The following is a 21,752-nucleotide window of genomic DNA, read 5'->3' as shown; positions in this document are numbered from 1 at the left end:
TATAGGGGTCAGGGCTCACTTCACTAGGAGTATGGCATCTTCCAAAGCTCTTGCTAGGGGTGTGTCATTGCATGATGTGTGTGCTGAGGCAGACTGGTCCTCTCTGCACACATTCATTAGGTTTTACAGTTTAGATGCGGATTCAACCACAGAATCTCATGTACTTCAGGGCTGATCCAAGTTGAGTTGCGCTCAATAGTGTTCTGTGCTTATACACAGCCATGACATAGTAGAGTTGAGGTAAAAAAAACTGCAGATATTCACATTTATTCTAAGTCTTACTGCAAAACATTTCATTATGGCTGAATACCATAAGCAAAAATCAACAGGCTAAAGAACACAGACCCAAGGAACTTTTGCCTATGGTTTAAAAATACCATAGCAAAAACCACTAGCCTAATATAAATTTCAAGCATTATTAAAGACAAGTACACTCAGTAATTAAAAAAGAACAAATAAACAAATTAGCAATCGCACAAATAAATACAACTGAACAAAGATATGATTTAAATAAACAGTGTTTTAAGATTTTCAGGTATTCAGGTAAAGAAACTGTAATCAAATGTAAAACATGCTGCACTTTATGCATAAAATATAGGCTACATTACAATTTTTTAGGGAATATTGTGCTGCTGTAACTTTAAGAGCTGCACAAACCCAATATACTGTTACACATGCGTTTTCTTTGTCAACTGTTTACGTTCACTTAAAGGGACACCAGGCAACGTTTTCGTGTTAATTAATCATCTTCGTAAGTCGGTATATGGTTAAATGACAATGACTCATTACAGGGCGAATGAAGACTCTCTTGCCCCCCCCAAGTGCAAGTTCGGTGTATCCTACCTGCGTCCTTCAGTCTCACAAAGTCTCAGACATCGCGAGAAGCAGGATCAGTTTACGGCAAGCATCCTGAGCAGTGTACTCTATGGGCTTCTCCCTTGACTTTATCGGACTTTATGCCTCCACGTCCCCCTGATTGCCTGCGAGCTTCTCCTCCTGTCTATACGGTAATTTCTCTCCTGTTCGACAGAGAGTCGCGTGGTTATGACGCAATCGTTAGCCTATTTTTGCAAAAACGGCTTCTACGTTGCGGCCATAGTGTAAGATAGAAGGTAATGGAGCCTTTTATACATTTTCGTGTTTCTTTAGAAATAAACAATGGACAAATTGAGTCTTTAAACGCCTCAGATGTAAAGTTATTCGCTGTCAAAGTGACGCCAAAATGAATGGGAGTCAATGGAATGCTAACAGCAGGTGATGGCTTGTTAGCCAATGGATGCCCCCATAGAAGGTACGCTTTCCGGGTGCTGGATTACCCCCTTTCTTAAGACATAACCGACTGTGTTTACGAGAATATGTTGACATATTTTTGAGTGTATTTGTCCATTCAAGTGCAAAAAGATGCAGAAGAGAACTCAGTTCAGTATCGAGCAACACTATTCAGTATGAGAGGTGGATTTCTGTGCGCACGTTTTGGATGTGTGCGCAGCACAGAAAACAGCGCACGAGTCATCTTTGCGCTTAAATGGTTTAAAATCGCATTAAAATCACTTTTCTGTGCGCACGTTTTGGATGTGTGCAGAGTACAGAAAACAGATTGCGAGTCTTCTTGCGCTTGAATGGTTTAAAATCACATTAAACTGCGCACAAGGGAACCGATAAGTGGAATCGAAATGCGCATTTCTTATCGAATCACCGGTTCTTGGAAATTTGGAGCTGGTTTATAAATGTAACTGGTTCTAGATACCCATCCCTAGTTACGTATGATGATGATTCAGGCGTCTATTAATGAACTCGATCACGCACTATGTCAAATCACGACATCCATAAAGCTTGGCCAATTGACTCGTTTTTACACATGCTTCAGACACCGGCTCATGTGAAAGCATTCCCATAGGGTCAATGCCATGACGCAGCATCTCGTTCCCTTCTCAGGGAACCGGGTTACATATGTAACCTGAGACGTTTTCCTCTTTGATGTACGCTTTCAACAATTTTTTTAATTCAGAGTTTGTATGAATTAAGCGTGTATTATAATACATATATGCCTTCATTCAACCTGCAATATTAACTATTTAGAGTTTGAAATGTCCTATTTGTCTTCACAGAGTAATCAAACATCAGGAATCCCCAAAAGATGCAATACAAAGCACACATCAGACTTTTAAAGGACAAAGATAATCTCATCTTTCCAGCCATCTTCAGTTCATGATGAACGTGACCACATTCACTCTGAATCTCTCCAGTTTACTCAATGGGACAGACGCATCGGTCTCTGGTCCTGTCAACTGGAGGACAGCAATGATCACTCTCATAACCATTCCACTCTCCCTCATCACCATCATAGGCAACGTCCTGGTCATGATCTCTTTTCGGGTCAACCCACTCCTGAGGACAGTGAGCAACTACTTCCTCTTAAGCTTGGCCGTGGCTGACTTCATTTTGGGCGCCATCTCGATGAACCTCTACACTACCTACATCCTGATTGGCCAGTGGACTTTAGGAAACCTAGCCTGTGATGTGTGGTTGGCTGTGGATTATGTGGCAAGCAATGCCTCTGTTATGAACCTGCTGGCCATTAGTGTCGACCGCTACCTCTCTGTCATGCGACCTCTGACCTATCGAGCCACTAGAACACCTAGAAGAGCTGCAGTGTTGATTACTCTAGCATGGACTGTCTCCTTTGTGCTTTGGGCTCCAGCCATTTTGTTCTGGCAGTATATAGTGGGTGAACGGACCGTTCCAGAATTCCAGTGCTCAATCCAGTTCCTGTCTCAGCCTGTGATCACATTTGGAACAGCCATTGCTGCATTTTACCTGCCAGTAAGTGTTATGGTTGCGTTGTACTGGCGGGTGTATCGTGAGACAGAGAAACGCTCTCAGCAGCTAGCTGGACTGATAGCATCACATGGAGGACGCACTGGAAACGCATCTCAGGTGAGTTTTACATTAAAAGGGTTGTCCATTATTTAAAATTTGAGTGGGTACGAAGCCCTGCACATGACATGCGAAAGTAAAAACAGGTATCGTGGCTACTAATTAAAAAAATCTTAACGACAAATTATTAATTTGTGGTCACATTTGATTAATTTGTTCCCTTCAGTGTACTATTTGATTTAACTAAAATGAGGGAATGATTTATTACAACATGGTCGTGATTTACCTAAAACAAGGAAACTAATTAATAAGTCATTATCATTGTGACCTACCAGCGTTTTTCGCCTTATAGTAAGGAAGGATTCAGATGCAGCCTTACTAATGTTTGTGCTGTTGTTTTTCTACCTAAAATAACATCACTTCCTGGAGGATGATGTAAGGAACAGGCTTTTGTTAGTTATAGAGATTATACAAAAGACTTGTACAAAAGACATTTATGTTCAATTCAAGCAATAATCCAGAGAAACATTATGTTATGTAATAAACATTACTATTGCTAGTCAGAGCCAGTGTTATTTTAGTCATAGTAGGCTATTATAGTATTTATTAATATTTTTAGTTCATTTTAATTTTTATATTTTCAGTAATTTTAGTAAACTTCAACCTCCCAGGGCAACATATATATTTTTTGTTTAAGTTTTTAATTTTAAGTATTTCATCAAATATTGATTCCCCCTTAAAAGTTTTTTAGATTTATAATTCTAGAGAGCTTTCACTGGACAGAAAATGACTGAAACCTATGTGTATAAAATAATCCTTTTGGTCCATTTTCCTTTTTTTTAAAAAGGTTATAAATTTCATATTTTTATTTCTGATAAATGTGTAATTTGTCAGTTTTTTGGAGCACATTAGCATACAGATTGTCTTGAAGTCGACTTGAAGACACAAAAATACTCATTTGGATTTCATTGGGTTTTAAATAAACTTTGTTAAAATCATTCCAATTTAAGTGAACTAATAAATGACATTTATATAGATGAAAGAGCAAAGATGTTAATTTTTTTTGTCATCATTTATGTCTCCCAGAGATCTTGTCAAAGCAATTCTCGCAGTGTTGAGGATGTGAGACCACAAACAGACCAGAAGCAGCACAGGAAGGGACAAAGGACCATCTGTCCCACCATCACCCATCAAACAGCAGCGTGGTGGAAGAAACGAAGGGAGAGGGACGAGACGTCCAACTCATATACTACATACAGCCATCCACAGATGGACACGGACCACATTTCTCCAGGAACAGACGACAGTAACAAATACATTCCACTTGTTCGAATGGATAAGACTGCAGTCAATAATCAATCCATGCGGAGCTGTAAGTCAGGCAGTCAGAATTCGCTTGATTCGCCTATAACCACAAGTGCTGCTCAACCTTCTGCTCTATCACTGACCACAGGCCAGCAGGGCCGGAAAGCCCGGACCTCGTGTCTGATCAGGGAGAAGAAAGCGGCCCGGACCCTCAGTGCCATTCTCCTGGCTTTCATTGTGACATGGACACCCTATAACATCATGGTTCTAGTGTCCACTTTCTGTGACGACTGTGTTCCTGAGGGGCTGTGGCAGCTGGGATACTGGCTCTGCTACGTCAACAGCACAGTCAACCCTCTCTGCTACGCGCTCTGTAACAAGCACTTCCGGGTCACGTTCAAGGCACTGCTGCTCTGTAGGTGGAAGGAGCATAAGAAGGGGATCAGGTGGACCCCAACAGGAAATGGCTGATTTCATCACATTTATTAAGAGTTGGATTTTCTATTCATGATATTGGTGATTCAGCACTGGTTGACCAGTCATGAGTTCAGGGACAAATACTGATCTATATTAGGATGCCAGAGAGCATGTGGGCTTGAAAAGATCCCCGAGATCAAGGTTGTGCATCAAATATACGAGGTTCAGATTGTCTGTTTGTGTAATCACGTTTTGGCAGGGCATGTAGCAGTTTTCAGGGTTGAATTGCCTATCTTTGACACATTTAAAATACAAATGTAGCATCTAGGTATGTGTTTATCAAGCATAAACTCTTTAACGTACAAATTTGCACTAGAGCTATAGACATTTTATTAGTAGTGTGACATGCAAAACTTTTTTTCTAATTCTGTGAAAAAAATTGTCATGACATTATATAAGATCTTAAATTATTATAAAATGTCTCATCTAAAATCTTGCAGTTAAAAACAAAAGCTATTTTTAAAATATATTCTTATATCTCATGCATATTATTTCACACGTGGATGTTTTACTGGGTGTTTGTGGATCTGAGAGCTGTAGGACTCTATACACTGATACATCGCAGTCTTTATTTACTGTGCTAGTAGTGGTCATAAAAAATACTCAATTAAGATTATTTCTCTGTTACATGTATGTTTATTATGGAAAGGCCAATATGAAAAATGTAAATAAAAAAAGACAGAAAAATACAGCATTTACATTCAATACCAAATACAAACTGACATGATATACCAAAAAAAAAAAAAAAACTAATACAAAACGATACAGTACTCACGATAATTCAATATGGTTAGTCAACAATAATAGATATTGGTTATATCACATACAAAATTCTACTACGAAAGATAACCCGCCTTATGAGAGTGTTTTGTGGGAATAAAATGGATCAATAAGTGAGTCCAGAAAATGTAGCAAAACATGATGATATGATAATAAAAATTAAAAATGCAGCACCATCTTCTGGTTTTTGAATCTGGACCTTGGCACAAATACTTCCTGAAAGAATAACTTGCAAGAAAATAATTATATACGACAAAGATAAACAGGGATGCACTACTTATACAAATGAATATTTAAATCCATAACATCCTTAAAAGGATTAAGCCATATGTTTGCTCTATGTAAACAAATGTATCTTGAATGAGCAATAAAAAATAATAATATTTGGCAATGCATAAACAGGTGCTTAATCATCTGAACCATTGGCCCCAACATGAAGGAATGTGGAAATACTGCACATAATGCATGAAGTGTATATAATCTATTTCAAATGCGCCCTCTGTAATTTCAAACACTGCTCATGATGTGAGTAACAGTCATAGCAAAATAAAAACCCAAAACAAAGGCTATGTTAGGGGCAATGATTTCTCTTCCAGCCTCTCCATCACTCTGGAAAGTCTCACAACAGTTTAAGTGTGTTTCTGCGTGTTCTTCAAGGTAGACTGTTGTTGCGGTTCCTCCGTCACTCCATTGCGGTGTTCTGGCTCTGATAAATGGAGGCCTTGTCCTTCAGAAGAGCCAGACACAGGTGGCAACTCCAGCTTCCTGTAAACATGATTAAAGCCAAATACTGATCAGCAGCAGCAATGCATAACTATAACTAGTACTAACTAAAACAGCAATAAATGCATAAACTTGTATAACCTTGCCGTTTTGGTCTTCACAAGACTAGTTTGAATATGCACACAGACATGAGATTTGAGAACTTTTCAAAGCATACTGACTTTACTTTTTGGCCTTTTCTTCACACAATGCTATTGTACTGCATCACAAGACTTGGACTAAATCACAGTCAGTCAGTAGTGTGACATGCAAAATATTTTTATTTCTGCTTCTGTTAAAAAAAGAATCTCTCACGCCACATTATATAAGTTCTTAAATTATAATTATATAAACTTCAATCTAAAATCTTGATGTTAAAAACAAAACGCTTTTTTCTTATCTCATGCATATTATTTCGAATGTTTTACTGGGACTTTGTGGATTTCAGAGCTATAGTACTCTATATTAGGGCTGCTCCCTAAAGGTCAACTAAATATTACTCGATAAGAAGAGGCTTGGTTGGTTGGTTGCAGAAAAGTGGCAAAGTCATGCACTCCATGACGGACAGATCATTAACATGTTGGTCCATCTGTGGGATCATTTTGAGAGGGTAAAGGATGACCCCAAAAAGGTGACATGCAAACTCAGCGGGCAAACATTCACCTATCATTCATCAAACTCAAACATGGCTTATCGTTTGAAACATGTAAGTAGTAGCCTAATGATGTTTAACTTAACATGCTTTTCTGTCTATAGGCACATCCACTACAACGCGAAGTAGGCCTGGAACGACGCTCCGGCGTAATGGACTACGCACTTTTTGTTCATCTCAAATCCCCTGTCATATTTCACACAAAATAAAACTCTAGATATACTAGACTCTATAATATAGATATACTAACTCTATAATAACTAGTATAGCAGCGCCGCTTAATACGAGCCTGCACATTTTCAGGTCTCTCACAACCACATTCAGCTCCGGTGGATCTGCAGATGAACGCAAATCATTTCTCCATCTCAGTGAGTGAACTAAACCAGTCAAGGCTCTCACATTATATTACGTGGCAGACAACCAGTTGTCTAGTTGTGAGTCCTGAAAAGGTGCAGGTGTCAGTTGGGTTGTAGAATGGGGTTGTCACGCTTGTAAAAAACAAAACGCGGTATGAACTAAACCGCATTAAGTGGCACTGCCATAATAGCCATTAGCATCTGCTGTACAGTTTTGTTTTGTGTGAAACATGACAGGAGATTAGTGATGAACATAAAAAGTGTGTAATCAATTACATCGACATGCTGTCCCAGCCCTACTTGCGAAGATGATGAGTCAACGTCGCCAACTCCATCTTTGTAGCCGAGACAGACTCAGAAAACACTAGCTAATATCATAAAAGTGCGACTAGTTAACTAATGGCTGAAATGAATGACCAACATATTGAATCAACTAGGAAAATCTTTGTTCGGGGCAACCCTACTCTATATACAGACACATCTCAGTGCAGTCTATATTTACTTTACTGGTAGCAGCATAGACTGTGGCAGCCATAAAACAAATAGTTTTTTTGCGCTTCTGTGCATATTTTTGGAGATGCCCCATTCTCATTCTATTGAAAGAATCAGTGTAGACATTCTTAAAAAAAATCTACTTTTTGCATTTCACAAAAGCTAAAAAGTAAAATGAGTCTAGAACGACATGAGTTTGAGTAAATAACGACTACATTTACATGCACCCTCGTAATGCAATTATAATGACGTTTAAACAATTTTACAATTAAAATTTACATGAAAACTAAATACTTGGATCAAATTGATGCAATTAAGCTCATAATCATAGTAAAATATGTGGCTTATGCCAAACTTCTATTCCATCTCTAGCCAAAGTACGTATGTGCTTGTGACGTACACGGATGGATGATGTTTTCATGCGCATATTCGTATACAGCAGTAAAGAAGGCATCACATTTTTTGGGGTGCTTAAGAAACTAAGCTTATATTGACAACGTATCGAGATATCAATAAAATGCAGTATATTCATGGTCGAATACATCAAAATGGAGACATTTTAGGCATGTAAGAGGAAAAAATCCAAATACGGCCATAGAAATGTGTTTTTGCATTTGACGCAAGTAGAATAAAACAGTGGCCAGTAACACACTTACTGTATGCGAGTACATTATTTGTGCTGTGCATTTGGATATATGAATAATGGCGGCAAAAATAACCACAATTCTTAGGGAATAATGAAAATTGCATGGAAAAGGGTGTGAAGAACGTGAGTTTGCTTGTGTGAGTCCTTACTCTAATTATTGTTAAAAAAAAATGTTTTTAATTATTGGTGCACATGCAAATGATTGCTAGTACCTTCTGGAGGGTCTGACATGGGAGGGCTGAGGCAGTACATGTGGTATCCTCTGTCACAGTCATCACAGAACAGAAGCTGGTCCTGGGAAAGAGGATTTAAACACATTAACAGATGGTTTTCTGTGTAAGGGGTTTGTTTGAGTGATAATGTGCGGAGACTCACGTCATTCTCAGATGTGCCACAAACATTGCAGCACTTGCACTCAATGCACTGCCAGCGGTAAGTCTTTACGGCTGCCATCATCACGGCAGTGAACTGCAGGCACGAAGGATGTCCTTAGGAGGGATGAGAGAAAAATGCCATGCATGAATTACGTGCATCTGAGCGTAGAGGTTTAGAGTTCGTTCTGTGCCTAGGGGTCATACCTGAACGTCCACAATCAGAGCAGGACACCAGCTCTTCAGACTGGCCTGTTTTCTGGTTCATGTTGGAGTCACCCAGGCAGAAGTCACAATAGTCATTGGGTAATGCCAGGCCATTTGGTCCTTTTTTAGGGGCTGTAATAAAACAGAGCATCAGATCAACTGTTTTCCTGCTTCCGTTAATGTTTTGACAAGCAGGACTATCCAAATCGAATAGAATAGAACAGAACATCTTGTACTTGTTAAATCCTTTAAAGTGATAATGCACAAGTGATGTGTAATGACCGCATACTGTGCAGTCATCATGAATGAACGCTCACTCTTGGGTTCCTCTGGTGGTGCAGGGGTGTGAATCTCAGGTTCTTCTTTGTCTTCTCCCTCCTCATCAGCCAGGTGAGAGTGAGTGTAGTGGTAACTCAAGCCTGGTCTGTTCTTATAGCGTTTCCCACAGACTATTCAAAAGAAAAGGTTTAAAATTAAAACAGTCGTGTAAAAAGCGTTATGCATTATGTAAAACAGGATTTTCATTGATCTTTTAGCATAAAGGCTTTCAATGTACTATGCAACTTTCACAATCAAAGCTCCCTCTCCAGATGACCAAACGATTGATGGGAACTAAGCTGCAGACATGAACCACTCAGAATTCAGCTGACATCAAGTTTCAGCAACTTAATGAACAAAAGCAGTACGTAAGGTTAGCCAAAAACATATTTGCATAGACTACTGTTCAAAAGTTTGGGGTCAGTAAAATCTTTTAATATTTCTGAAAGAAATAGTTTTTGTAAGAGATCTCTTATGCTTACCACGGCTGCATTTATTTGATAAAAAAAAAAAAAAAACGTGAAAAAAGTAATACTGTGAAATAATCACGTTGTAGTATATTTTGAAATGTAACTTATTCCTGTGATGCTAAAACATGAACTTCCAACAGCCATTCCTTCAGTGTCACATAATTCTCATTATTAAAAATAATTCAAATCTTACTAAGCCCAAACTTTTGAGATATATATGTCCAAAATAACATGTCAAAACTCACTGTCACAAGCATACGGTTTGTCTCGTTCTTCCTGGGCAGCTGCAGCAGCTTCCATTTTCTTTTTTCCATTCCCAACTCCTCGACCCTGGCAGATTAAAATTACATTTTATTAACTGTATTCCTTCAGGCCATCGTATGACCAGTAGGCAGCATCACAAGAGGAGATTATCAATGGTTAATACTGTATTAATATTCAATTAATTAAGCAACAGCAGACTAGGCACGGTACCTTAGACTTCCCTTTTCCTCGTCTTTTTGGAGTTTCCTCCTCAAAATCTTCATCGTCCAGATCATCCAAGTATTCTTCGGGCTCAAGGATCCTCTGAGAACGACAGGAAACAATCAGGCCATGCATTCATATATGAAAATATATGAAAAGCCCAGAGACAAAAGAGGCCATATTGAAAGCCCTGCTATATACCTTCCTGATGCGTGTGGATCCACTGTGGCTGCTGGCCGTGCTGGTTCCAGTGATCTCAGACAGACTGGTTTCTTCCTCAGGTGGCCTGAGCTCTGTGGGCACTCTTTTATCCAGCGGCTCTCCTTTCAGCAAGGCTTCCAGACTGCTCCCATCCAACGGGCCCAACACATCTTTTTTCAGGCCCAGCTCCAGCTCAGCTTTGGAAACATGCCTCTCTTTAATCATTTAGTAATGATTTATAATCTCATTTTAAATATTTTTTCTGACTAGCATATCTCAATCTTTTTTTGTCTAAACTTTTTAACCATGTAAAGCTTGACCTATGAAATATTAGTCCAAAATACCTATTTTGTCAAGATCAAGACAAGACCAGCACTCCTCAAATGTCTGAGAAATGTCTTATATTTAATCAATAAATACAATTAGAATTTGACACTATAGAGCAATAGTTTGATTTGACCAATCAAATCACTAAAACATAACATTCATCTTTGTGTTGCAGAGGTGGCACAGAAGTTGCATCTGAATTGGTACAATTACATCTGCATAAATAATGTTGAGATTAATGTTTTAAAAATAACATTTTGAATATAGAAATATGATGGAAAAATAAAATGATAGGTCTACTTTTAAATATGAAACTGAAATCAATGAGTGAGTCACAGAATAATTTATTTAACCGATTTGTTTAAAGCAGCTGATTAAATTTTGTCTAAAATCGACAAGACCAAGTACAAATGCGGTCGAGGCCGAGACAAGACCAAGACCTTTAAAAAATGGTCTCAAGATCAAGACCGGTCACGAATACTACAACACTACTATTTTTTTTTTTTAAATTGAATCATTTATTGAAACTATAGACAAAATCTAAAAAAGAAGAAGAAACAGCTTGTATGCGTTTCTGTTGAGTATCGTATTTGATACATCAGCCTTTTATGGCTCATATGACATGGGAGAATATGAAGCCCATACTCAAGGAGAAAAAAAATACCACCATTTTTATTCAAATATGCAATTTGCTGCAGTTGTTGTCATTTATATGGCCAAAAGTAAGATGAAATTCTGATAGTTTGTAATGTAAATCAATGAGATTTTTATAATCAGTTGTCTCACTATATCTCCCAAAAATATGTCTTAGAAAGATGATATTTAAATGCTCAGCTTTATGATCAAAGCTCTGTAGTTTTAATTGTGGGGGCCAAGACATAATGCACTGCAATTCACTGGTACTCATATATTGATATTAATATTGATACTCATATCCTAATATGATTGTTCTAAAAATGATGTGTGATTTATCAAGTTAACCTCAGTTGCTTCAGCCTATAAATGCTTACCTTGAAATATTACTAACAATATAAAAGTTATTCTCACATTTACTTTATAAAAATCAGAATAGATTTCACAGCAAAAAGACATGTAGGTGGGCATTTTTACAATTCAACTAAAAACTCTTTTACTGGCTAAAGAAATATAAACTATCATTCAGATGACATGTAGAAGATTGTGTGCAACAGGTTTTTCATCAAAGTTATTCATCAGAAGTTTAGAGACCTTAGAAATTTGCATACAACAAGAAATCTACTACTTATGTTGTAACAGAATACCAGATTTGAGTGGAGGAAAAACTAGAGCAGGGTCTTCTGGTGGGTGAGCTCTTCTTTTCTTCCTCCAGCGCCGGGCGGGATATGTGTACAGCTGTCCTGGTGCTGTACCTTAAATAGTAATCATAAAGTCTGCATGTCAGTTACAGTAGGACAGACTGAGAATAGAATCAGCGTAAATGGGATGATGCCAAACCTGCGCTCCTGTGTCTCTTCTCCATCCAAATGTAGCAGTTGCTTTGAGCAACTCCAGTCTGGGAGTCCAGGAAGGGCATGAGGATGCTCCTCTCGGCACACAGTCGGGCGTTATAACTATGACACTGCTCCAAAGCATCTTTGTAGTACTGTTCTCCAAGTCTTCATTCCACACACAAACAAGAGAGAATACGAGCATATATAAGTTTCTACACAGCATGCGATTTAGATTTACTGTTTAGATGCATTACATTAGTTAGGCTAAATCTTAGTCTTGGGAAGATAACGGCCCTTACGAAAATTAACCATGGTTTTACTACAAAAAAACATGGCAACCACATGGTAACCACAAATGAACTATGGTTTTGCTACACTAACCATAGTTTAACCATGGTATTTGTAGTAAAACTGTGGTTATAAAAATGGTAATCAATCCACCAAAAAAAAACATGGTTACTACACTTAATAATAAATACAATAAAACAATGGTTAATTTTCGTAAAGGGGGGAGTATTTTTAATTTACATTTCGTGCGTCACAACGTGCTGATATTCAAACAATAGACATCAATGGACCCCAATTTAATGTATTCATTTTTGCCAGTGTTAAAAAAACCAACGACAATTTGATAGCCATTTCTTAAAAAGTTGGAGAACAGAACGCCATAAAAAAGCAAACTAACCAGTGACTGGTTAGTGTAACTGATTTAAAAAGTAGACACATGGCTGTAACGCTCTTTGATGTCACAGAAAACGATGAATGAACGAGGAGCAGATTAGATAACCAAACACCACCACAATACTTCAGCCTGACTTTAGTATATAAAACCATCCCAATTCAACAATAATTTAAGAATATCATATGGAGATTCATTCAAAGAGTTTAAAAACTACATGTACTCACACTTTAACGATATTCTCCACGGCAGTCGCCATTGTTTTGCTGTAGTGGGCTGTTGTTGTCTTCACTGCGCATGCGCATTGGGACCTTTTTGAATCAACGATACGTTCTTATCTTTACATGAAAAGATTTCCGTCATAGCAAATGGAAGCTGACCGCAATATTTTATTTTTTTCGGAAAATTTTACAAAATATTTTAACGAAACACAAACGATAATTCTAGAAAGCCAAAACAACTCAAAACCATTGATCTCATTCTGCGATGGGCGTGGTTACGTTTAAATGACGTCTTCCGTCCGCACCGCCGCCATTTATATCTCACCGCCATTTTACATCAACTCAGAAGAGATTAGATTACGAAGATGACGGCTCAAATGGAAAATCAACTTTGCAAGCTCTTTGTCGGCGGTCTCAACGTCCAAACCACCGACGATGGGCTGCGAGAGCATTTTGAGCAGTACGGGAAGCTCACGGACTGCGTGGTGGTGCAGAACCAGCAGCTGAAGCGCTCGCGTTGCTTCGGTTTCGTGACCTACTCGAGCCCGGAGGAGGCAGACGCGGCCATGGCGGCCCGACCTCATGTTCTGGACGGCAACAACGTCGAGCTGAAGAGGGCCGTTGCGCGGGAAGATGCGGGCAAGCCCGAGGCTCTCGCGAAAGTGAAGAAGATATTCATCGGCGGTCTTAAAGACGATATCGAGGAGGATCACCTCCGCGACTGCTTCTCTCAGTTCGGCGCGGTGGAGAAGGCGGAGGTGATCACAGACAAAGAGACCGGCAAGAAGCGCGGCTTCGGCTTTGTGTATTTTGAGGACAACGACTCGGCCGATAAAGCCGTGGTGCTCAAGTATCACATTATTAACGGGCATAAAGTGGAGGTGAAGAAAGCCCTGACCAAGCAGGAGATGCAGGCTGCTGGTAGTCGCGGTGGCCGCGGAGGCCGAGGAGGTGGACGGGGGATGGGCAGACCGCAGAACGGCTACGGCGGGCGCGGCGGAGGATACGGCAACTATGGCGGCGGCGGCTACGGGGGCAACGACGGCTATGGAGGCGGATACGGTGGCGGGTATGGGGGAGGCTACGGGGACCAAATGGAGGGCTACGGCGGTGGTAACGGCTACAGTGACTTTGGCAGCGGCTATGGCCAGCAGTCCTCTGGCTATGGCCCAATGAAAGGTAATTACTCGGGCAGAAGCAACGCTCCTTACTCCCGAGGTGGTGGTGGTGGTGGTGGTTACGGCAGGGGGGGTTACGGAGGCTCGTATTAGGAGCGTTTATTAGGTCTCATATTAAGAGCAGCTCCTTCCCCAGCCCACATCACAGTTTTGACCACACATTATCTTCAGCTAAGTAGCCAGATTTAGCCACCTTAATATGGCGTGGCATTGACTGAATCACTCAAGCTCCATTCAGGAGGTCACAACTTATCCAGCCTAGCAAATCATAGGTAGGGCTCACCTATCCGACTTTGCTCAACATCTTACAGCTGTTACTACTACTACTACACATCCTTTTGCTCTCTTCCCTGAAGTACTAGGGAGTTTTTTTCCCCCCAGCAAGACATAGGACTACTACTCTGGATCTCTACTTATTATAAGACTGGCCAGTGGTGGCAGGCTACCTGTTTGCGAAACTGTTTCTCACACGTTTTTTTTGGTGCATTGGGATTAAGTTAACATTAGTATTTTTGCTTGTTAGTGTTGGCATGTTTTTCTCCTTTTAGTATATGTATTGTATCTTTATTGTGTCTTTTTTTTCTTCAATTCAAGACTTATATAAATCTGGTTTAAATGTAGAGTCAATCGCAGTGAACCCCTGTAGAGATTAAATATTTCATTGGTTGGCAACAGGCATTATCTGCATATCACGTGATCTATAGAGTGCAACTCGGCGTAAAATGCTAATCTCAGTTTTTTTGGGAAATCCTAGTGATGAACTCACAATAACCATTATTCTGTAAAAAAACAAAACAATGAATTGAAACAAGCAAATTGTGCTTGTAAAATAATAGTAAAAACACTGTAGCACAAATGACTTAATAGTCGCTCCCAAACTACTTAAATATTGTGTGTGTATATACAAATATTGTTTCTGTATACACTACGCTTTAAATCAATAGAAATCAAATCAATTAATATTTCTGGAAATATGGCCACTGAAAAAAGTGGACGTTCACCAATGCACTTGAAGGACTCGCTGTGGAGTCTGTTGCCAACCAATTAAACATTTAATTTTATTTAATTAGGCTCGATGGCAACTAGAAGTTGTTCGTCCTAACATAAGAAACGTGTTGGAATAAACAAACTTCTGTGGCGTTTCAGTAAAAACAAAGTTAAATGGACTAGTTTCAAATGTTCAGGCTTACCTAAAAACCCCTCAATATTCGTTAATATAGTGACTAACGTGTCTCTCCCAATTAGTGTCTTCTGTTAAATAGTTCAAGCAAACTGAAAATATTGTCATTGGTGTTACAGTGAACCTTTCTGACGGGACTCTGAAGACCGATTTGAGTTGTTTTTCTACAGTTTAATCATTTAGTAAAGGACTTTAATGTTCTTGTCTCATTGTATTACTGCTTCAACGGAATAACCTATTGAATATTGTTTATTTCAGATACAACTGAACTGTATGTACTTCTGTTAATAAAAACCATTACTCCGTAGCCATTATGGTTCTTGACGAGCTGAGATTTATTGGGTGGTTTTGACGTATATGAGGCCCGTTTAGTGATTTGTCTTTCCAACTAGGTAAGACTAAAATTGGAGGCGCACCCATTGGCTCTAGTGCTCAATATTAATTACATTTCTTTGCATCAGACATGTGGGGATGTTAATATTTTCCCAGCCTTATGTTGTCTTTATTCTTAAAATATGTTTAGAGCTTTGTTCCAATACTTTTAGTGATCAAATAAGATGGATCTATACCTTAGCTGTGTCCACTACTACGTCATTGGATTCTCCAGGGGTACTCCAGAGATGTAGAAACCCAGCTGAAAATCCATAGGATAATCGCACCAGGTTTCCAGGTTTGTAGAAATACTTTATACACAAGACATTACATCAGGTGTGTCTTTAACATACTTCGGATCCACCTGGAAGAAAATCAGGTATTTGTGAGTCGTTAAAGTAAAGCGTGCATGCAAAATTTCAGCATTTCCTAAATACTAGCTGTGAATAGCGTTAACTTGCGGTGATCATGTAACAGAGGAAAAGTGGCAATTAGAACATACTCTGTAGTTCAATGTGTGTGACGCTGTGGTGATTGTGGTCTATGTAGTTATGTGTTAATCCAATATTTTAGCCGATTTCCAGTTTAAGGTCAAACCGGAGAATGGAGCTTATAGTTCCTGTATACTTGATGCATTAGTTCCAGATATTAATGACATCAAATGCAAAGGAGATCAGCATTTATTAAGCAAGGTTTGTGCTTTCAGTTATTTACTTTACATCTTATCAATCCCCCTCCCCTCCTCATCTCGGTGTTTTGCTCGTGTTTTGTCCTACATTTCTGGGACTCTTAAAGAGGACAGTGGATATTATTGATAATTCAGTGAGACTAGTGACGATTCAACAGTAAAACTTCTTGGCATTGGCTTTTTTTTTTAAAGTGAGATCTGCTACTCTCATTCTTAAAGCACAGCTCCTACATAGACCCTCCTTAAAGACAGTGTGTAAATCTGATGGGGTTGTGTCATAGATTGACAGTAGACAGACGTGTTTCAGGACACTGTTTGTTGACTTGACACTTACATGCATCTGCATCTGTCTTTTTTTCCCACAGAGGGTATGCAATGGAAGGATTTAAATAAAATCTCCCTTCCAAGTGCGGCCGCTTGATGAACCTCTTCTGTGGCTGTGAATCCAGTTGCTTGGAAGAAAGGAAGAACTCCAGTCAGTTTGGTGAGCAAGTTTTAAAATCAATATCTATCTATCTATCTATCTATCTATCTATCTATCTATCTATCTATCTATCTATCTATCTATCTATCTATCTATCTATAACTTACATGCATACATACATGGTCATACCAATTATGTTTACAATTCTGTTTTTCTTTTTGCAGTCTAGCAGAGTTTGCTTATGAATGCAGTTCATATGCTAGATTCCTGTGGAAGATGCCTATGCTTAGGCAAGATGCCTTTGGTAAGATTTTGTAATATATTGCATTGTAATTTTCAGTGATTTTACTTTTGAGATCAAACTGATTACATACTCCTTTGGAATTTTCTGTGATTTGTCAAACATCACTGCTTTTCAGTGAGATTTTTTTCTTTTCTTAAAGTGCCCCATGCAGTTTTAAAGTTTCCCAATTTTGTTTTGGAGGTCTCCTACAGTACGTTTACATGAATCCAAAAAACACTTTAATTTTCTCATGATATACACTGCAACATCACCTCTTTTCTCACAGTGTCTGAAATGGTTCGATAAATAATTCAGTCTCTAAACCTCTCCTTTCTGAGAGTCTTCTGTTTCAACTCCATTGCTGTCTGAAATCGCTTGTGTGTTCTGTCGCAGAAACAACATCAGTCACATAGTTTTATCCTACATGTAGCTTATTTACAATAAAATAACAGCCAATTACGTTGTAATTATATACATGTCTGCGTGCCAGCTTTGTGGTAATCATTAAATAATCATAATCATTAAACTAATCCAAAAAAAAAAACTGCCAAGAATACTCATTAGTGCACATTTATTGTATGCATTTAGACTAGATATTATTTTTAGTGTCTTGAACTGTCCTGTCCAAGCAGCTTTTTTGCACTATAAAGAGAGAATGCGCTTATCACCTTCAATCCATTTAGATGAATTCGGTAAAGAATACAGTACCTTCTCTCATTAATGTAACTCTGAAATAATATTTGACCAAGGCAGCAACTAGGAAACGATGGGGACATCATTTTAAGGTAATGCCGTCTCTAAACTGGGCTAATTTGGCCAGTCACGCTAAAAGCGTGTTTTCATAAAGGTAGTTTTAGGCTTTGTGTCAGGGGAAAAAATAGCCTACGTTTAGTGTGTAATGATGGCAATCTTGTATTCTTATTACAGACTCTGTTTTGACTTCAAGCAAATGAAGTTGATTCCAAGAGCAATGTGGGAATCGGAGTTGACTCCGAAAAACCCGAAATTGAACACCACTATCGAACAGTAATAATGTTGTTGCCTTGTTGGTTTTACCAACAGTCCTCATTTGGAAGATTTGATTTCGCAGCGCTGAAAACAGCATCGTCTCGACATGTCAACGACGCAAACTCTTCCAGGCCTCAGCTACAACTACAGTGTTTGAGGGTCAAAGTAGATGTTGTTTGCAGGTAGCCAATGAAGACCATAGGCTGGCATTATGCAAATTTGTTACAAACCTACGTAGGTTCATGTAGGAAGTAAGACTGGAATTACTGACGGCTCGTTTCAGGCAGAGACAATAACTCCATTTATCGTTGACTTTGCAGACCTTTTACATTCACAAACCACTATATAACATGCTACAGCAGCCATATCACCCTGTAGCCCAAGACTGGTTGTACCTGGATGGGAGACCTCCTGGGAAAACTAGGTTGCTGCTGGACGAGGTGTTAGTGAGGCCAGCAGGGGGTGCTCACCCTTTGGTCTGTGAGTCCTAATGCCCCAGGATAGTGATGGGACACTAAACTGTCAAAGAGCACCATCTATCGGATGAGACGTTAAATCTTAGGATGTCCTTTGAAAAAGTGTATGGGTTTAACCCTGGTTTACTGGTCAGATTTGCCTATTGGCCTCTGTACATCATCATGGCCTCCTAATCATCCCCATACAGTGAGGAAAATAAGTATTTGAACACCCTGCTATTTTGCAAGTTCTCCCATTTGGAAATCATGGAGGGGTCTGAAATTGTCATCGTAGGTGCATGTCCACTGTGAGAGACATAATCTAAAAAAAAAATCCAGAAATCACAATGTATGATTTTTTAACTATTTATTTGTATGATACAGCTGCAAATAAGTATTTGAACACCTGAGAAAATCAATGTTAATATTTGGTACAGTAGCCTTTGTTTGCAATTACAGAGGTCAAACGTTTCCTGTAGTTTTTCACCAGGTTTGCACACACTGCAGGAGGGATTTTGGCCCACTCCTCCACACAGATCTTCTCTAGATCAGTCAGGTTTCTGGGCTGTCGCTGAGAAACACGGAGTTTGAGCTCCCTCCAAAGATTCTCTATTGGGTTTAGGTCTGGAGACTGGCTAGGCCACGCCAGAACCTTGATATGCTTCTTACAGAGCCACTCCTTGGTTATCCTGGCTGTGTGCTTCGGGTCATTGTCATGTTGGAAGACCCAGCCTCGACCCATCTTCAATGCTCTAACTGAGGGAAGGAGGTTGTTCCCTAAAATCTCGCAATACATGGCCCCGGTCATCCTCTCCTTAATACAGTGCAGTTGCCCTGTCCCATGTGCAGAAAAACACCCCCAAAGCATGATGCTACCACCCCCATGCTTCACAGTAGGGATGGTGTTCTTGGGATGGTACTCATTCTTCTTCCTCCAAACACGTTTAGTGGAATTATGACCAAAATTCTATTTTGGTCTCATCTGACCACATGACTTTCTCCCATGACTCCTCTGGATCATCCAAATGGTCATTGGCAAACTTAAGACGGGCCTTGACATGTGCTGGTTTAAGCAGGGGAACCTTCCGTGCCATGCATGATTTCAAACCATGACGTCTTAGTGTATTACCAACAGTAACCTTGGAAACGGTGGTCCCAGCTCTTTTCAGGTCATTGACCAGCTCCTCCCGTGTAGTTCTGGGCTGATTTCTCACCTTTCTTAGGATCATTGAGACCCCACGAGGTGAGATCTTGCATGGAGCCCCAGTCCGAGGGAGATTGACAGTCATGTTTAGCTTCTTCCATTTTCTAATGATTGCTCCAACAGTGGACCTTTTTTCACCAAGCTGCTTGGCAATTTCCCCGTAGCCCTTTCCAGCCTTGTGGAGGTGTACAATTTTGTCTCTAGTGTCTTTGGACAGCTCTTTGGTCTTGGCCATGTTAGTAGTTGGATTCTTACTGATTGTATGGGGTGGACAGGTGTCTTTATGCAGCTAACGACCTCAAACAGGTGCATCTAATTTAGGATAATAAATGGAGTGGAGGTGGACATTTTAAAGGCAGACTAACAGGTCTTTGAGGGTCAGAATTCTAGCTGATAGACAGGTGTTCAAATACTTATTTGCAGCTGTATCATACAAATAAATTGTTAAAAAATCATATATTGTGATTTTCTGGATTTTTTTTTTTTAGATTGTCTCTCACAGTGGACATGCACCTACGATGACAATTTCAGACCCCACCATGATTTCCAAATGGGAGAACTTGCAAAATAGCAGGGTGTTCAAATACTTATTTTCCTCACTGTATATCCACCTTTTTCCTGAGTAGTCTCGCCCGACTCCTAGCAGAATTTTCCTTTACATTTCCAGTCTACAGTGTTTCTAGTCAAATTAGCATATTTTCCAAGCTGATGAAGCGTTATGCAAACAATTTTCATAAAGTTAAACTTGTGAAAATGGTTTTAAAAATCACATAGTACCATCACTTTACAGTGCCTCAGGTGTCAAAGTTTAATGAGTGCGTAGAGAACATGAAGCAGCCCGAACTCACATCCCACATGCATCTCCCTCTCAAGGTGAAGTTCGAGGGGGATTTTGTCCTCAAAATAAGAGCGCACATATACCTTTTATGGGGAGTATTTTAACTTAAGAGCTGCAAGCCATGCTCGTTTTCTCTTGTCAGTCTTTGGCTTAAAATGCAAAGCATGTGACGCCGAACACAGACATTCTTTTCAGATTTGCTGGTGCTCAAAACGTGTACTTTCCAGGAATTTCTTGCGTTTGTGTTGTTGTGGCAGTCAACAACAGCAGAGTTTAACCCTGTGATCATTTAAATTTTTAGTAATGTTCAAAAAGTTTAATTCAGTCGCTCTTTTTACTCCTTTTAAATAATGGGGTCCTATGGAGACCGGAACAGGACCGCATCCAAACGGAAGTTAGAATCCATCATGACGGCGCTCATCGGTAGCTCAGGAAAAATGTGGATACTGATTGGCTTCATCACTCTCTCTTCTACACCAGTAAGCTGGTGTGGGGTGGGCGTTCTGGCACAATATGGCTGCCGTCACATCATCCAGGTGGATGCTGCACATTGGTGGTTCTCCCTTCCATGTGAAGCGCTTTGAGTGCAGAGAAAATATAAATAAATGCTAAATAAATAAGCGCTATATAAATGTAACGAATTATTATTATTACATGAAAGGTAACATCTTTAAAAAAAAAAAAAAAAGCATAATGGGGCACTTTAAGTTAACAGATAAACAGTTTTTACTTTGATGTAGTGCATTTTCCCCCTTATCTCTTGTGTGTTTAAATCTGTTATGCTCTCTTAACTTAGAAATGTCTTGTCTTGTTGTCTTTACAGGCCTGGTGCCAAGATGATGCCATGATAATAGTACCTGGAGGACGGCTTCATCTGATCCTTTGACTGCTGTTGAATCAAATGAAAACAGTGATTGGAATCATTGTACATGTGCATATGAGCAGGAATGAACCTGGCATTGAATGTCTGATATGAATTCAATAAAAAAAAAAAAAATAACTGGATAACTTCTGAGTCTGTTATTAAGGTTTGAATACAAGTTTTTA

The 21,752-nt window shown here is 39.4% G+C and overlaps 3 protein-coding genes across 4 annotated transcripts; 2 read left to right on the top strand and 1 right to left on the bottom strand.

The window, feature by feature from the left end:
* Positions 1–1,176: 1,176 nt before the first annotated feature.
* On the top strand, positions 1,177–5,419 carry chrm1a (cholinergic receptor, muscarinic 1a). The gene is made up of 2 exons (XM_084133697.1): positions 1,177–2,937; positions 3,964–5,419. Exons 1-2 carry the CDS (start codon positions 2,209–2,211, stop codon positions 4,651–4,653), a joined length of 1,419 nt encoding a protein of 472 aa, XP_083989823.1. The 5' UTR covers positions 1,177–2,208; the 3' UTR covers positions 4,654–5,419.
* On the bottom strand, positions 5,278–13,314 carry dpf2l (D4, zinc and double PHD fingers family 2, like). Of its 2 annotated transcripts, XM_084133699.1 has the most exons (11): positions 13,082–13,314; positions 12,180–12,340; positions 11,987–12,094; positions 10,380–10,576; positions 10,188–10,280; positions 9,959–10,043; positions 9,243–9,374; positions 8,926–9,057; positions 8,723–8,835; positions 8,560–8,641; positions 5,278–6,204 (listed from the first exon to the last, which is right to left on the bottom strand). In XM_084133699.1, the coding sequence occupies exons 1-11, from the start codon at positions 13,111–13,113 to the stop codon at positions 6,122–6,124; spliced, it is 1,218 nt and encodes a 405-aa protein (XP_083989825.1). In that variant the 5' UTR covers positions 13,114–13,314; the 3' UTR covers positions 5,278–6,121. The 2 variants fall into 2 exon arrangements, with proteins under 2 accessions (XP_083989825.1, XP_083989824.1); XM_084133698.1 differs by having other exon boundaries at positions 8,560–8,835; positions 13,082–13,232.
* Positions 13,315–13,379: 65 nt separating this feature from the next.
* hnrnpa0a (heterogeneous nuclear ribonucleoprotein A0a) lies at positions 13,380–21,705 on the top strand. The gene is made up of 4 exons (XM_084133700.1): positions 13,380–14,254; positions 16,859–16,977; positions 17,142–17,221; positions 21,529–21,705. The coding sequence occupies exons 1-2, from the start codon at positions 13,441–13,443 to the stop codon at positions 16,912–16,914; spliced, it is 870 nt and encodes a 289-aa protein (XP_083989826.1). The 5' UTR covers positions 13,380–13,440; the 3' UTR covers positions 16,915–16,977; positions 17,142–17,221; positions 21,529–21,705.
* The last annotated feature ends 47 nt before the right edge of the window (positions 21,706–21,752 follow it).

Source organism: Abramis brama, assembly GCF_963993115.1.
Source record: "Abramis brama genome assembly, chromosome: 13".
Taxonomy (NCBI): Eukaryota; Metazoa; Chordata; class Actinopteri; order Cypriniformes; family Leuciscidae; genus Abramis; species Abramis brama.
This window is presented reverse-complemented; position numbering and strand designations above follow the sequence as displayed.

Bases quoted from the DNA above. Each gene is read 5' to 3' on its own strand.
- chrm1a (XM_084133697.1), top strand. From the start codon at position 2,209: ATGATGAACGTGACCACATTCACTCTGAATCTCTCCAGTTTACTCAAT. The intron at 2,938-3,963 runs GTGAGTTTTACA...TATGTCTCCCAG, and splicing joins GCACTGGAAACGCATCTCAG to AGATCTTGTCAAAGCAATTC.
- dpf2l (XM_084133698.1), bottom strand. From the start codon at position 13,113: ATGGCGACTGCCGTGGAGAATATCGTTAAAGT. The intron at 9,058-9,242 runs GTGAGCGTTCAT...GTTTTATTACAG, and splicing joins ACCACCAGAGGAACCCAAGA to CCCCTAAAAAAGGACCAAAT. The intron at 6,205-8,559 runs GTACTAGCAATC...TCATGTTTACAG, and splicing joins CATGTCAGACCCTCCAGAAG to GAAGCTGGAGTTGCCACCTG.
- hnrnpa0a (XM_084133700.1), top strand. From the start codon at position 13,441: ATGACGGCTCAAATGGAAAATCAACTTTGCAAGCTCTTTGTCGGCGGT. The intron at 14,255-16,858 runs GTAATTACTCGG...TTTTTCCCACAG, and splicing joins TGGCTATGGCCCAATGAAAG to AGGGTATGCAATGGAAGGAT.